An 18412-nucleotide genomic window follows, 5' to 3' on the forward strand; every position below is an offset into this window, starting at 1 on the left:
TATAATTGACTATTATAATGCTTATCATAATAATTGACTATTATAATGCTTATCATAATAATTGACTATTATAATTCTCATCATAATAATTGACTATTATAATGCTTATCATAATAATTGACTATTATAATGCTCATAATAATAATTGACTATTATAATGCTCATCATAATAATTGACTATTATAATGCTCATCATAATAATTGACTATTATAATGCTCATCATAATAATTGACTATTATAATGCTCATCATAATAATTGACTATTATAATGCTCATCATAATAATTGACTATTATAATGCTCATCATAATAATTGACTATTATAATGCTCATCATAATAATTGACTATTATAATGCTCATCATAATAATTGACTATTATAATGCTCATCATAATAATTGACTATTATAATGCTCATCATAATAATTGACTATTATAATGCTCATCATAATAATTGACTATTATAATGCTCATCATAATAATTGACTGTTATAATGCTCATCATAATAATTGACTATTATAATGCTCATCATAATAATTGACTATTATAATGCTTATCATAATTGACTATTATAATACTCATCATAATAATTGACTATTATAATGCTTATCATAATAATTGACTATTATAATGCTGATCATAATAATTGACTATGATAATGCTCATCATAATAATTGACTATTATAATGCTCATCATAATAATTGACTATTATAATGCTCATAATAATTGACTATTATAATGCTCATCATAATAATTGACTATTATAATGCTCATCATAATAATTGACTATTATAATGCTCATCATAATAATTGACTATTATAATGCTCATAATAATTGACTATTATAATGCTCATCATAATAATTGACTATTATAATGCTCATCATAATAATTGACTATTATAATACTCATCATAATAATTGACTATTATAATGCTCATCATAATAATTGACTATTATAATGCTCATCATAATAATTGACTATTATAATGCTCATCATAATAATTGACTATTATAATGCTCATCATAATAATCAATCATTATAATACTCCTCATAATAATCAACTATTATAATACTCATCGTAATAATCAACTATTTTACTTTCCAGTGTTTTTCAGTCGACTATCAACGTAATAGTTTGACAATGCCATCTAAAGTTACTGACAATCGAGTTTTATTTTATTAGACGATACTAAATATTCCTGCTTTAAAAAAAAAAGCATATAAAAATCAAAATGTTAAAAGAAAAAGTTTTAATTTATGAAAACATCATCAGCATCATCATCATCATCATCATCATCAGCAGCAGCAGCAGCAGCAGCAGCAGCATCTATGTGCATCCTGGATTTGCTTGTGATAGTTGTACCAATCTGTTATACCATCTGTTGGCAGTTCTGAAGACAAAACTTTGAGTTGAATCTAAGTAGCAAAAAACAAAAAGAGTTGTACGTTTATTAATTTCTGTTTTTGTCTATTTTCTCTGGAATCAACCGAAATCAATTAATTGCAATGTGAGCAGCAGCATGCAGTTCGATAATTTATCATTTTCTTGACTTGATGTTTGTTGGAAATTGCTGACAATAACTCATTTTTAGCGCTCTGTTTCTACTACTACAAAAAAAAAATCAAATCAGACATATTCACATATTAGGAAAAAAAAAACACCAAAAAATTTTTTAGAAGGCTGTAAGGCAAAGGGAGTTAACTCATGTTTTGAAATAAATATACAAACTTGTATCTATTTTTAATGGAAATTGCTCTAGACAATGGCATGAAGCCATCTGATGTAATGAGCTAAAAAAAGTAGCATTTCAAGGTCAAAAACTAATCAACAATGTGTGTTTGATACAAAGATTCTGACCCAGAAAACAGCAATTCGTTCTCCTTGGAATATGTGAACTAAAGAACAAAATAAGGGAAACAAGTTACGCAGCTGCCGAAAGTAAATCCACTTTCTACTTTCCTAATCTTATTGATTTTATTCTATTAAAATTATTTAGTTCGATAAGGCAAGTGATTTTCAAAAAGCTTTTAACTTAATAATAGTTAACTAACTTAATAATAAGAACTGTTGGTGCTTGTTAAGTTATAGTCGACAAATTGATTTTTTAAAATATGGCATTTTAAACAAAAACAATAGTATGTACTTAATTGTCATGTCGAAAATAGTAATATATCTCAAAATTATAAAAATTCATAAAGTAGAACAACTACTATTGTGTTTTTAATAAAAATGGTTATCACTATAGACAACAAATATTGCAGCCATGAACAAGTAATCTAAAATATTTGTTTTGGAGATATGTCCCCTGTGTGTAGACTCCTACTGTCTACTTCATAACGTCTAAGAAAAATACAATTTTACCCAGTTTTCCATAAAAATAACTTTTAACACAATATAATTTTTTACTTGATTTTTTGTAATTTTTGGATATATTACTATTTTCGACATGACAATTAAGTATGTAATATTGTTTTTGCTTAAAACGACACATTTAAAAAATTAATCAATTGACTGTCTTTCTTAACAAGCACCGAACTGTTTATGCCTTCACTGGCAAATTTCTCTACAAATATTATGACACTTCATAAAGTTAGGTTGTTTGAAAAAATAACTGATTTCAGAAACAAACATTTTTTTATTGCGTTCATGCAAAACTAATTTATTAAAATTTGCTGTGTCCATTGTTGTAGTTCCTGCTTAGTCGCTATTAGTTCACACAAGACATAAAAGAAAACAGGTACAATTCTTATCGTTTTGGTTTTGAAAGATTATATTGTTTTAATGCAAGGATATTAAAACGGGACTCATTTGTTGTCACTTGAATTTCTGAAAAGACTGAGTGAATTTGTGTATTCATTTTTTGCAAACTGTTATCCTTATCTTCATTGTTGTTGTTGCTTTACCATGTTTCAGCCAACTAATCCTTTGACCTTCTTCAGATGGTTAACTGTGACGGATAGCAATACTGAGTCGTGTAACTGTATCCAGAAAATAACTACGTTCTGTAGTTGTTGTCTCACCATGTCTTCGGATAACGAATCCTTTGGCCTGCTTTGGGTAGGCTTGAAACTGCTATCTTCAGACAATGCTCAAAATATGGAGTCTCATCTCAAAGTATTCAAAAAAAAAAGTAACACTAACATGTAATACTGAGTAAATTTGTCTGTTTGTCTCTCTGTCATCTCTCGTCGCTTTTCAAATTGCTTATGTCACAATTGATGTCAAACATTACTTGTGCATATTCTATTTTTTTCAACCCGAACGGTAATACTTGTCAGAATTTGGATACCAAAAATATTGTGATGATTATTTCATACTGCATTGACAAGTAAATATTTAACATATCTTTTTGTTTTCCCCCCCTTTTTTTTTTCAGGTGACAATTGTGCAGTGATGTTGGATTTTTTTATTCGACTTGCTGTTGAAGTAGATAAACACAAGGAAGATGGTTCGGTAAAAGAATCGTTTTGGCCCATTTTGGACTTGGTCCAAGAACATTTGCAAAAAGAATGCAATCTAATGCACGTTTCACTTTTTAAATATTTGGATCTGCTCGTGTTTTTTTCAAAAACAGAACCTCTCGCTCTGGTGAGTTTTTTTTTTATTTAACATTGTCTCTGTTTTATAAATATTATTCAGAGAATAAAATATTGTTTAAAGTTCATTTTGTCTGAAATCTTCAGGGAATTATATATTGAGTGTTGTGATCCAATTTTTAAAGTAAGGATCAGATATTAAGATGCGACAAGCCGACCTGTACTTAATGACAAAAATGCTTCTAAAAACTGAATCATTATTGATGATTGCATGATTTTTGAAATGCCAATTTCAATGTACCATGACCGATAAATGAAAATATTACTTTTGATGTTGGCATGATCCATAAATAAAGTTGTCATTTACGACATAGGTGCAGTAGATTGAACCTCTTATTGAGATGAAAATATGCGTCTATTTAATCTGTATACTGAAGCATGACGAATTGAAAGATTATCCAACAGACGGACTTTCATAGTGATGCTTGATTGAACACGTGTAAAAAAATTAGGTGATTTATTTCATTTACTGATCCATGGCCTACTATACATAGGGCCCCGTATATTACATGAGAGGCCATTGTTTTTATTATGGAAAACTGTAAGCTCGGACCGCATACAACGTTGAAAATTTCAAAGGGAAGTAACTCAAAAGTAGTTTATATTAACTCTTGAAATAATGAATAATAAACTTTTATTTAAATATTTTTATATTTCATTCTTAAAATATGTTTTTATCCATATAAAATGTTTTCCATCGCTTTTATTCATGTTAATTTACAGAACAAAAGTACAATAGAGTAACCTCCCTTGATTTTTTCAAAGACGTAAGCAATCTTTATGCTTATAACCATTTTCACGATCTCTACTTGTTGAATTTTTTTTACCCGTTTTAAATATTGTAAAAAATATATATTATCTTTTTTAAAATATTGTTTAAGTTTTGTTATAATTTGCTTAACAAAATGGTGAACAAATGCTTTGCATTTGGCTGCAAAACTGGTTATAAAAACCACGAAAATCTATCAACTTTTCATTTTTCACATGGCAAACTCGACCTGTTTGAAAAATGGACAAAATTTGTAAATCGTGCTAATTGGATTGCAACAAAAAATTCAGTTTTATGTATAAAACATTTTGAGGAAAAATTTATTTTAAAAGGGAAAAGAAATAAGTTAAATTGGTCCCTACATCCAATACCAACAATTCATTCACCGTTAGTGAATATTAAGCCATCTCTTCTACCTACATCAAACACAATGAGAAAAGCCCCAAACAATCGAAATTACCAAGATGATGAACTTGATGAACTACCAAATTTTCTTTCAGCAGATATTATTATGAGTTTCGAAGATTTGGAAGAAACAAAGTGTTGCCCCACTGGTTTCAGTTTTTAAAAAAATGAAAAATATGTATGGATTTTCCGGATAGATTTTGAGACAAATTTTCCATTACTGAAAGAGTGCATTCGGATTGACAACAATTTACACGTTCAACTTCAGTATTATGGAAATCCAATACCATTACCACATTGCTTTGTGAAGGGTTACAATAGAAAACTTACAAGGTATAGCATGTTGGAAAATTTCCCCTCTTATATTCAAAACATTGGAGCAGAACCTCCAATTTCAATTCTGAAAGAACTATACAAATTTCAACATTTTAAACCTAAGGGTCGCCCTTATTTTCTGTTGAACTAATCAGATTCTCTTTATTATTGCGTTATACTTCTCCTCAAGCATATAAACTACTGGTTGAGCAATTACCATTTCCTTCATTTTCTTCATTAGAAAAAACACAAAAAGGTGATGTAGAATCTATAACTGCTGCAAAATCTCTCTTGAGAAAAGGTAAACTTTCTCAGGATTGTATCTTGATGGTGGATGAAATGCACCTTCAAAAGGGAACTCGGTTTCATGGTGGGAAGTATGTTGGTGCTGATGAAACTGGCAACTTATATAAAGGTATCATGATATTTATGATTTCAGGGTTGAAGGAGACAGTGCCAACTGTAGTTAAAGTCTGTCCTGAAGTGACTGTTACTGGTGACTGGCTCTCCCAGGAGATAATTGCATGCATTGTACAGCTTTTAAATGCAGGATTTAATATAAGGCTGTTGTTGCAGACAACCATTCTGCAAATGTAAATGCCTTTAAAATTTTATTAAACAAATTTGAAGGAGATAAAAAAACATTTTATTACTTATCCAGATTCTCCAAACAAAATTTTTTTCTTTTTTGACACTGTTCATTTGTTGAATATTCGAAACAGTTTACTAAACAAAAGCAAGTTTGTGTTTCTTTCTTTCGATTTCAATATTTTGAACCTTCATTTGTGTTCCTAGTCAGGAGTTTTATCTTGGTCTGATATAAAATATATGACGAAAGACAGGGTTTTGGATGCTACATTACGAAAAGCACCAAAACTAACTTTCAAGGCATTACATCCCGGTGACAATAAGCAAAATGTCAATTTGGCTATTGCTGTATTTCACGAGACAACAATTGCTGCTTGTAAAAGCTACTTTCCAGAACGGACCGACATTGCAAATTTTCTTAAATTGATATGATGCTGGTGGACTATAGCCAATTCTAATCAAAGATTTACCCCTAATTTTTTTAATAATGCTGTTACTGCAAGTGATGATAAAATCAACTTTTACCAAACATTTTCTAACTGGGTCGAGTCTTGGTCAAAAATTTCTGACTTTTGCCTCACTGCACAGACTAACAAAGCATTTGTCACAACTTTGAGAGCACAAGCAATGCTTATGAAAGAACTGCTGAATGATGGGTATGAATATATTCTCACTCGTAGATTTCAAAGCGATCCCCTTGAAAAGCGATTTTCACAGTATCGTCAAATGAGCGGAGGGTGATTTTTAGTGGGTCTTCGTGAGATTTATAGCAGTGAAAAGATTTTAATCTGTAGATTCCTTTTAAAAGAAAATATTAACATTTGACAGGAAAACCTCAATCCATTGTCAAAGAATGAACAATATAATAATCTTCTGGATATTTTGTGCAAACATGAGTCAGAAATAAATGAACTATGTTTATCACCTGACCGCAAAGAAGTAGCATATTCAATTGCTGGTTACGTTGCAAAAAAACCTTTGAAGCGCTTTAACTGTGATATTTGTTTTACTTTTATGGTTGGCAATGATACGGAGATCACTGAGAATCATTATCTTAATTAATTATCTCGGAGAGATTTGACAATTCCATCCACTCAGATTGCTGAATTTATTTGTTCTTGCTTTGCAATTTTGGATTTTTCTTCTCAATTCATTGAAAAACATGGTCAGTTTACAACTAGGAAGTCTGCAGAAATAATTTAAAAAACATTCGCCAAAGTATGTATTTACATGTGAGAAACACATTGAAAAAGTGCATAAATTTGCAACAAAAATTGTTATAAATATATTCTATAACAACAAGCAAAAATTTTCTTCAGATGAAATTAGAAAAGATTCATCAAAAATTTTTTAAAAAGCGGCAACGATCAAAATAAAAGTGAAATTTACTGTTGAACCTTTACCTTTATTTACAAGTTTTATTGAATTTCTTGTGCTTTGTAAAAAAATACTTGAAAATTCCTCTTGTAAGAAAGATGGCAGTTAATGATTTGATAATTTTGTAACAGAGTGAACAAAAATTTACTTCCTTTCCAATCTTTATATTCATGTGCTTTGTAAATATGTTGATAATCTTAAAAAGGAAGACATTCTTATATAAGCTTTAAAAAACAAATAACCTGTTGTAGTCGAAGCAAAATTTTTTGTCATATTTATAAACAACAAAATTATTGGAAAGGTCGGGGGAGACAACTCAAAATGAATTTGTTTTTTGTTTTTTTTGTGTGTGTATTTTAAAGAAATAAAAGGGGGGAAATACATCTAATTAATGGAAACATTTTACTTTGGACAGGATAACAGTAAAATATGTAAGTAGAATTCATTTAAGCATTATTTCAAATATTAAAACCTGAAATAATTATTTAATTATCAAAGCATTAACATCTGAAATAATGTTTGAATAGAAAATAATTTCTGAGTTACCTCCCTTTGTCTTAGTTTCAATGGCCTCTTAGAAAATTGCCTCTCAATGTGATATATACGGCCGTATTATTATAGTAGGCCATGACTAATCCAAATGACTCCCAGGTTTTAAAATCCTCGGAAATAAAGTGTTACTTAATTTCAAGACCCCGTCAAATATGTAGGTCAAAACACAAGAATATCCGTAAACTGACATTTACACAAATAATATGGAATGTAACATAGTGGAGATGCTGCTGCTTCATGGTTCACCAGCAACATAGACTCGCAGTAAAAAAAAGTTGAAAGTTAGATGAGACTTGCATTAGAATGCTGCAGGCAGTGTTAAAACTTAAACTGGAAAACACACCCAACCATTAGCCGTCCGTATGGTCGGCTACCCAGGATCTCTTCAGGTGAGGAGAGAAAGAACAACACAATATGGCAGACATTGCTACAGAATAAAAGATGAGGTCGTCAGCGATGTGGTACTATGGCATCCTAAACGTGGAACCATTAAAATAGGAAGACTTGTCAAGATGTACACAAAATTATTCACAGAAGACACTGGCTTTCAACTTGAAGATCTTCCTAAGGCCATGGAAGATAAAGATCTGTAGAGGGAAAGGAATCAATTTGGTCTGAGCAATTGACCCAATATGATGATGATGAAAATACAATATTTCTTAAATATAATAAATAAGAATATCTGTTAACTAATTTTTTTAATAAATGTGTATTTGTGTATGTTTTTATATAATTTTTTTAAAGATAATATGTTTATTTACAGAAACATTTTTACAGAAATAATTCATATTAAAAGAAAAATGTTTTTTTAAATAAAATAAATAAACAGAAAAAAAGATTAAATAAATGTTGATTTAATATAAAAAATTATGAATATTTCGCATGCAATAAATAAAATAAAATATAATTAAAAGATGTTTATTTGTCCAAATATAATTTAACTGTGTAATAAATACGAATCCAGTAAAATAAAGAAACAAAATTTTAGGAATGTTTTTCAAATAAAGGAACATTGTTTTCTTGTGAAAAGTTTAAAAACTGGAAATTGTTTCAATCAGTAAATATGTTAAATCAACCCAAATTACATTTTTTTGGTTTATAAATTGAAGATTTAAAAACTTTTTAAATTTTTTCAGACATTTGAAGATTTAAAAACTTTTTAAATTTTTTCAGACATTTGAAGATTTAAAAACTTTTTAAATTTTTTCAGACATTTTTTTGGTTTATAAATTGAAGATTTAAAAACTTAAAAATTTTTTTCAGACATTTATCGACCACAGTTCTCCACGGGATTCAACGAATGCAAAATCCTACGAAAAGACATTGATTGGTTGCATTTTATCCTTTAGCTGTATTCCGGCTTCTGATGTTGGTCCTTATGAGTTTTTTAATGATGCTTCGTCAAGTCCAAGAGCTGAACATGACATCACAGAAGCAAATATATGGAAGGTGAGTTTTGATATATTTTAAATGCCACTCTTCAGTAACTCATAAAATTTGATTTTTTTTTTTTTTTTTCGGTACTTGTACAGTTTAATCAACACATTAAAAAAATGAAAATATTGAAAAAAGGTTATATTATAGGTATCTGTTTTGGACTGAAGATCTCTGAAAAAAAATTTCACTTGATCGAGTAGTTTTTTTGTTTTTTTTTACAGTGGAAAAACACGTTTTTATGAGAGCGCGTTGAAGTCAGTCATTGCGAAATTTGCTGAACACGCCAGGGGAGATAACTCCAGTTAAAGCGCGGACACCCCTCCCCATCTTTAATACTAGCTTTTCTTCCTAAACATCGAACCTTTTGCTCGGTATCATAACAAATTGTTTTTTCGCTGTAAAAAAAACAAAACTACTTGATGAAATTAAGTGAAATTTTTTTTCGGAGAACTTCGTTCCATAACGGATACATACAATTTAAACTTTTTTCTATATTTTCATTTTATAATGTCTTGACTAAACTGTACCTTTTTTTTAAAATAAAATTGCTTGATCAATTTACGTGATGTTTTGGAATATATTTTTGTTTTGTCACGGCTACGTATATAATAAAAAATTTTTTATTGTTGTTTTTTTTTAATATAATAAGAACCAAATTTTCTTGTAGTGATATTTTTAATTTGTATGGAAAAATCTGTTGCTCTATTAAAAAAAAACGTTTTCAACATTTTTCTTACAGTCAGAAGAGCGATATTTAAAATGTGTTTCATTTTTAGGAATGGCCTAAATTATTTGGAATTTCTATATTAAGTCAAACATGATTTTCCTCTTTATTAATTTGTGTATCTTTATCATTTCATTAATTTGTGTATCTTTATCATTTCATTAATTTGTGTATCTTTATCATTTCATTAATTTGTGTATCTTTATCATTTCATTAATTTGTGTATCTTTATCATTTCATTAATTTGTGTATCTTTATCATTTCATTAATTTGTGTATCTTTATCATTTCATTAATTTGTGTATCTTTATCATTTCATTAATTTGTGTATCTTTATCATTTCATTAATTTGTGTATCTTTATTCATTTCATTAATTTATGTATCTTTATTCATTTCATTAATTTATGTATCTTTATTCATTTCATTAATTTATGTATCTTTATTCATTTCATTAATTTATGTATCTTTATTCATTTCATTAATTTATGTATCTTTATTCATTTCATTAATTTGTGTATCTTTATCATTTCATTAATTTGCATATCTTTATCATTTCAGTAATTAGTGTATCTTTCTCATTTCATTAATTTGCGTATCTTTATCATTTCATTAATTGGTTTTCATTCTGCTGCAGCCCTTATCCAGTCTTGGTGATGGCGTTCATCAGCTCTTTTTAAATCTCATCAAAGTATCACCAGAAATGAAGCATCGTGTTATGCAGTGGGTAGGTAACTGCCTACATGCGAATGATGGTAAGACCTCCCCTCGTTATTTTTTTCATTTTCTTTTCATTTAATTTAAAAAAGAAAAATTTTATCCATTTTTTTTTTTTACATTCTTTTTTCATTTTTTTTTTTTGGTCATCTTTTCTCTGGAAATTCTTGTAGCTTTAAAGTTTATTATTTTCACTTTAATTAACTTGATATTATAATTAAACTAACAGGCAGCCCCAGCGTTGCCTAGGATCAAAAGACAAACAATGGCTTTTTATACCCACTCTCTAACACCATGTTCCTCTTTTTATTTGGAGCATTTTTTTTTTTTTAATTTTTTGGTTGGCTGTACTTATTAAATCAGTAGATTTAGTTCATCTTTGATAAATCATTTATTATTTAGTTCATCTTTAGAAATGATTTATTTTGTGAATTTAACATAAAATGATCACCAACTTCCTGGCCAATTACCACTAAATGGAGATGTGTAACATCTAGTGCATTTTTTTCTGCTTTAAAAATAATTATCTTAATATTATCACTTAAACTAGCAAGAAGATCCCAGCATTGCCTGGGATTGAATGAGGAACCCTATCTTTTTATGCCCAGTCCCTAACATCAAATAACCCTTTTTTTAATATTATTCATATAACAAATAGAATCTATTAAATATTTGAAAATATAAAGCACCTTAAATACAAAATCTTTTACTAAAATAAATGGCTTCATCATTAAATAATGTAAAAAGGTTGATATGCCATAAAATAAATCACTCTATTACAGTAACAATGGTGTCAATTGTAATCGACAAATTCTAAAAATCATAAAATGAAGGGAAAAATAAAGAAATTGAGGCTGAGGATGCACAAATGCCCTTCATTAACCCCAATATTAACACAAAATATGGGATGATGTTGAAAATGTTGAATGGTCTTTAATACCCTGAATTCATCAATAGCCAAAAAGTAAAATCGGTCCACAATCATAATTTTTTAATTATTTTCAAATTATTTTACTTATTGGTGAGTGCTTATACTTTTTGCAAAAATGCCTGACACGTTTCATTGTAGTGGTGGGAGATGCGGTCCATTATGCCATCAAACAACTCATCAGAGGCAAATGGCTGTATTACAAATTGTATCAACAGCCCCAAACAAAAATGAAGTAAATCCAAAGTAAGAAAGATGGAAATCCAGAAAACTTGAAAACAAAACAAAAAAAAAACTTGTGATTTCCATAGAAGACCTTCTCCCCCTCAAAAAAAAAAAAAAATATATATATATCTATCTATATATATATATATATATATATATATATATATATATATATAGATATATCCAATCGAATGAAGGATGGTGTTAGGCTGCCATCCATCTTTAGTTTATTATTGCTGCATAGATTTATATTTATTTTAGAATCAAAGAAAAATCAGAAAAAAAAAACACTAAAGAGCTTTTTTGTAAAATATTAATTAGAAAAAAATAAACTTTTTCTTTTTTAGCATCTTTCCCCATCATGATATTATGGTGTTTATATATATGTGTGCTACATCTGCTAAGATCTTTGTATCACATAGATTGAATTCTTGAAATATGTAAATCAAAGTTTTCTTTTTTTTTTTTTTGTCTATAATCTGGATATATATGTATATTTAGAAAAAGAAAATATTTCTTATTTTTCTATTTCAAGGTCGCGCTAGAATCTGGGCAACACAAGGGAACAGTACATTTGGAAGCATGTACTGTTCCGACCGTTTCTTTCTTAATCTTTGCTATGTGATGTTAAAACTATGTCAGCCATTTTGTCAAGGGATCACGCCCAAAATACTCAAGATTGATCCGACGTATGTGACTACCATTGTAACTGATGAAAAGGAAGCAAAAGAAAGAAATATGCACGCTAAAGGTAGGCGACAAAAAAGTTCTGAAACTTTAAAAAATTAATTCAATTTCTTTTAATTAAATTTGGTGTGTTTGTGTTATGTACAATTTGAAATCAAATTTAACACATTGAATATAATAAACTAGAAGAATACTTGTTCTCGAAATGGTAAAATTAATTCTACAAACAGAACAGTTTTGCACAACTTTTATTCAACTTATGCTTATTAGTCGGGCTGAGAGAATTTATTTTGTTCTTGTGAAGATGGCCCAACCTAAATCGATTCTTTGATTTACAGCTGTCACTAAATGAAGACAGCTTGCTCCCAAGGTAAACAAAGTCTGTAACTTGTTTGATTTGTTGGATGTTGATGTTTAAAAGTTTTTATCGGTTGTCATGCATTTAGTCTTTGGCATGTTTTTCTTTTCAATATTATGTTCCTGCATAATCGATGAAGTACTTGGTAAAATTCAGTTGTAGAGGTTGAAAGTTCAATCCTAATTTCAGACGATATGAAAAAAAAATTGTGAATTACTTAGGATTTTTATTTTAAACGTCACCAAATGACTGGAAATGATTTATTATTCTATGCATCGTTTCTTTTCTTTGAACAGGTTTAGCTAAGCAAACTTGCTTGATTCCGAAAGAGGACGGAACCGAGGTAGCTGGAGAAAGTAGCACTCAGGTCTTCCATTTCATCACAGAATGCTTTTATCTGACTCATTACTGCCTCTCACTCGGTTTCCAGGTCCTCAACGACAAGTTTTTACGACTCAGCCAAGATTTGCATCGGATTCAAAGGCTTTACTCTGAAGTGCGGGATATGGTGCCTGATACCCAGGAACCCGCTCGCAGTATTAAGCAACAAATGGAAATTGGTTAGTGTATTTCTTTCCTGAAAAAATTTGTGGAAAGATATTTTATAAATTACAAGAGAAGCTTGTTAATCTGAATGAAATGTTTATTTTGTTCTTGTTCAGAATTCCCCCACTATTAAAAAACAAAAAAAAAATCTATATGATATACTTACCCATGATGAAAAAATATCATATTAAAAAGAAAAATCATGTAAATTGATAAAGTATTTTTATTTTTAATAAGAAAATGAATTTTATGAGTATCCGAGGAGTGGCTGTTTCACTCGCCATTTTGTAAAAAAACAAAAAAACAAAAAAATGTTAAGAAATAAAGGGAGATAACTTGAAAGTAACTTATACTTGCGAGATTTCTGCATGAATTAAAATATATTTAAGCATATTTTATGATCAAGCAAGGCTGGGTGCCTCTCGCTAATTTATATAATTATAAAACTCTGTGAACTTAACTTTACTTGCTTGCTTCTTGTCTTCAACAATCGGGTGATTCCATCTTTTCAAAAATGGGATAATAGGTGTGTGTGTGTGTGTGTGTGTGTATATATATATATATATATATATATATATATATATATATATAATTACTATAATAATTATTAAATACCTACAGACACTAGTGTTTTATCCTTTTGGGAATCATCAGTGCAGAGCGTCACGATTATCACCAGTCGATAGATTCAAACCCCGGCAACAGAAGCTAGGACCTAATCCATTCGGTTACTGTTAATTGCGAGAAATACTGTTGAAATTTAAACATTTATTTTTTAAATGCTTTTTAATGTTTGTCAGAGTGATCTAATCATTATATGATGATCTGTGCATACTATTATATATATGTATGGACATGACTAGGGAATAAGGGTGGAAAGTTGCATGTTTTGGTTTTGAATCTAGTTGACGGCACCCAAGTCATATACATATGTTTTTAGTTTTAATCTCACTACTATAAATTAGGTTCAATATAATAATCGATAGAGAATTGTCTCTATAATAATAAATATGTAATCTGCATGAATTAAAATATCATATTTCAAGCGTATCTTATGACTGGGCAATGCCGGGCAGCCTGCTAGTATTCAAATAAATCTAAACTGGAAGCGACCTGTCCAAAATTCTTCCAATATTAAAGAAACAAAATTAAAGAAAATCTGCACAATGTACATACCCATGACAACACGAAAATATCATATTCCAAAAATCACATTAATTGATCAAATAGTTTTATTTTTATAAAGAAAATAATTTTTTTAGCAATTGATAAGAATTTGTAGGCATTACGACTCAAATCTTGCAAGTTTAAATTATTGTTGAGCTATCTCCATTTGTTTCTTGATTTTGTATTTAAAATTATTTAAAATGGTGAGCAAGACAGTTGCTTCTTAGATACTCATAAAATTTAATTTAATTATTTAAAATAAAACTATTGTATCAATTTATGTAATTTTTAAAAATATTTTCATTTCGTCACAGATATAAACCTCATACAGAGCTTTATTTTTGTTTGTTAATATAGGGGAAATTCTGGACTTGAATTTAATTACATTTAATACAATAATGTATCTTCTTCCATTCATTGGAAACTTGAAAAAAAAAGTTAAACTTAAATTGTTTTGTTTTTCAGGTATGACTGTATTTTTAAGTTTAAAAGCTGCTCTAACGGAACCGCACCTCTTAGAGATGTCTCTGAATTTCCATATTGTCACAGCAGTTTGGCTCTCGCAAATGGCTGTATTTGGAAAGACAAGCGAAGTGAAACCCATTACATTCCCTCTTCCAGCAAAAGTTCCGGATATCTTGGCTGTCATTCCTGAATTCACAATCGATAATCTCACCGTTTTTACTCAGTTTGTCACACGTTACAAAAGCGAAACATATCAGGTTTGTTAACATTTGTTGAACGACAACAAAATAATTCGATTCAGTGCTTAACGTTATTCGTGATCTAGCTGTTTATGATTTGCTTATATAAATTCATGATTTGTTCATTTTTATTTGTATGTGTGTGTATATATATATATATATGTATATGTATGGGAGGGGGAACTAAGAAGAATTCTTTAAATGAAAACTTATCAAGATAATAAAAATGCTCAGCAATTGAGGTAGAGGTTGGATATAGAAGGAAAAATGAAAAAAACGATAACATAAAAATATATATAAATTTAATTGTAATTTCCTTATTTGAAGGAACGATTAGATTTCTATGCATTAGTATATATATCTTTATATTGGCATTTAAAAAATTTTGCCTTCTCTCTCTCTCTCTCTCTCTCTCTCTCTATATATATATATATATATATATATATATATATATATATGTATATTTATGCTATACTTTTTAGCCAGTTAAAAGCTAATAAAAATTATAACTAGGGCTATGACGACAGCATATTCTTTTCCTTGTTTTGATTCTCAGGTATATATCCATTAATATCATATGTTTTTATGTAGAGTGATGTGGTTCTTGGTTGATTAATTGTGTCTGTGTCGGATATATACTCGAGAGTAAAAAAAATGAAAAGAATATGCTGTTGTTCTAGCCTTAGTTATAACGCATTGACTTAGAATGAGTGCTTTATGCAAAAATGATGGTTGAATATTAAATTTGTGTTCATTTTTGCATTAAATACTTATCCCTATTAATCCGTAACTGTGCATCGAACGGATACCATAATACTTAGTTCGCTGCACTTAACAAAATCCATAAAAAATATCAGTTAGATCGGTCTAGTAGTTTCTAAAAAAAAATGGAACAGACAAACTAAGACAAATATAATACAGATTATAAAATAAAATTTGTATAAAATACGTTTTCATTCCAAATTATAATGCAATATTATGAAAATTAACAAATATTTATTTATTTAAAGTTAATATTGCAGCAATAGATGCCATCGTCAAAATTTTATACATTACTTTTTTTTTTGACAATATAGATTATATTTAAAAAGTCAAATTTTATTCATAAACACCTAGAATATTGGTGCATATTAAATAATTTAAATTCAATTTTTATTTTTTACTTAATAAGTGATAGTATTAACATTGTTTCAGTCTTGCTTTTAGTCTCTGCAATAGACTTTTTTTCTTTTTTTTTAGTCTCTGCAATAGACTGCACAAAACAAATACCATAATACTTAGTTCACTGCATCCTATCATAAAAAAGGTCCAGACAAAATTTCAGTTCAATTGGTTTAGAAGTTTCTGAGAAAAAGTGGAATGAACAAACTAACATATATGAGAATGGTGTTGTAGTTTCTCATGAAGCATTATGTATATTGTGTACTATGTTGAATTTTGAAGGTGACAATGCAATTTAGTAGAAAACACTTGAATACGAGACAAGGTAAACAGAACAAATGAAATTATTGAAAAATTCAGTATTTTTCAATTAAATATTTTCTTAACAGTATATGTCAAACCATTTCAATATAAATCGCCTTTTCAGAAATAAATTATTACCCAATGATTCCATCTGAATGTTGGGAAATCATGTGGGCCCATTGTAATCCAAAAGTATTTTCTCAAATATTTTATTGTCACGCCTTTCATAATTCAGCTTCTCATATATTTATTTATTATACATCTTTGGGATCATCAATAATTCAATTTAACAAATCAAAATTTTATATAGACACATATGAAAGGAATATAAAAATCAACATTTTATATAGACACATATGAAAGTAATATACAAATAAAAATTTTATATAGACACATAGAAAAGCAATATACAAATCAAAATTTTATATAGACACATATGAAAGGAATATACAAATCCAAATTTTATATAGACACATATGAAAGGAATATACAAATAAAAATTTTATATAGACACATATGAAAGCAATATACAAATCCAAATTTTATATAGACACATATGAAAGCAATATACAAATCAAAATTTTATATAGATACATATGAAAGGAATATACAAATCAAAATTTTATATAGACATAGAAAAGCAATATACAAATCAAAATTTTATATAGACACATATGAAAGCAATATACAAATCAAAATTTTATATGGACACATATGAAAGGAATATACAAATCAAAATTTTATATAGACACATATGAAAGGAATATACAAATCAAAATTTTATATACACATATGAAAGGAATATACAAATAAAAATTTTATATAGACACATATGAAAGGAATATACAAATCAAAATTTTATATAGACACATATGAAAGCAATATACAAATCAAAATTTTATATAGACACATAGAAAAGCAATATACAAATCAAAATTTTATATAGACACATACGAAAGGAATATACAAATCCAAATTTTATATAGACACATATGAAAGGAATATACAAATCAAAATTTTATATAGATACATATGAAAGGAATATACAAATCAAAATTTTATATAGACACATATGAAAGGAATATACAAATCAAAATTTTATATAGACACATATGAAAGGAATATACAAATCAAAATTTTATATAGATACATATGAAAGGAATATATAAATCAAAATTTTATATAGACAAATATGAAAGCAATATACAAATCAAAATTTTATATAGACACATATGAAAGGAATATACAAATAAAAATTTTATATAGACACATATGAAAGCAATATACAAATCAAAATTTTATATAGACACATATGAAAGGAATATACAAATAAAAATTTTATATAGACACATATGAAAGCAATATACAAATAAAAATTTTATATAGACACATATGAAAGGAATATACAAATCAAAATTTTATATAGACACATATGAAAGGAATATACAAATCAAAATTTTAAATAGACACATATGAAAGGAATATACAAATCAAAATTTTATATAGATACATATGAAAGGAATATACAAATCAAAATTTTATATAGACACATATGAAAGGAATATACAAATCAAAATTTTATATAGACACATATGAAAGGAATATACAAATCAAAATTTTATATAGATACATACGAAAGGAATATACAAATCAAAATTTTATATAGATACATATGAAAGGAATATACAAATCAAAATTTTATATAGACACATATGAAAGGAATATACAAATCAAAATTTTATATAGATACATACGAAAGAAATATACAAATCAAAATTTTATATAGATACATACGAAAGGAATATACAAATCAAAATTTTATATAGACACATATGAAAGGAATATACAAATC

The 18412-nt window shown here is 28.0% G+C and overlaps 1 protein-coding gene across 3 annotated transcripts in view; it reads left to right on the plus strand.

Annotated features, from left to right (window-relative positions):
• The window catches only part of LOC145248340 (ubiquitin conjugation factor E4 A-like), a 120061-nt gene that overhangs the window by 29227 nt on the left and 72422 nt on the right, over nt 1–18412 (plus strand). For all 3 annotated transcript variants that reach the window (XM_080110254.1, XM_080110255.1, XM_080110256.1), the window contains 6 exons: nt 3381–3592; nt 8870–9055; nt 10402–10519; nt 12170–12385; nt 12976–13239; nt 14858–15114. In XM_080110254.1, coding sequence (XP_079966380.1) covers nt 3381–3592; nt 8870–9055; nt 10402–10519; nt 12170–12385; nt 12976–13239; nt 14858–15114 — 1253 coding nt within the window. The remainder of the gene's footprint in view (nt 1–3380; nt 3593–8869; nt 9056–10401; nt 10520–12169; nt 12386–12975; nt 13240–14857; nt 15115–18412) is intronic.

Source organism: Euprymna scolopes, chromosome 26 (assembly GCF_053919585.1).
Source record: "Euprymna scolopes isolate OS-2025 chromosome 26, ASM5391958v1, whole genome shotgun sequence".
NCBI classification, from domain to species: domain Eukaryota; kingdom Metazoa; phylum Mollusca; class Cephalopoda; order Sepiida; family Sepiolidae; genus Euprymna; species Euprymna scolopes.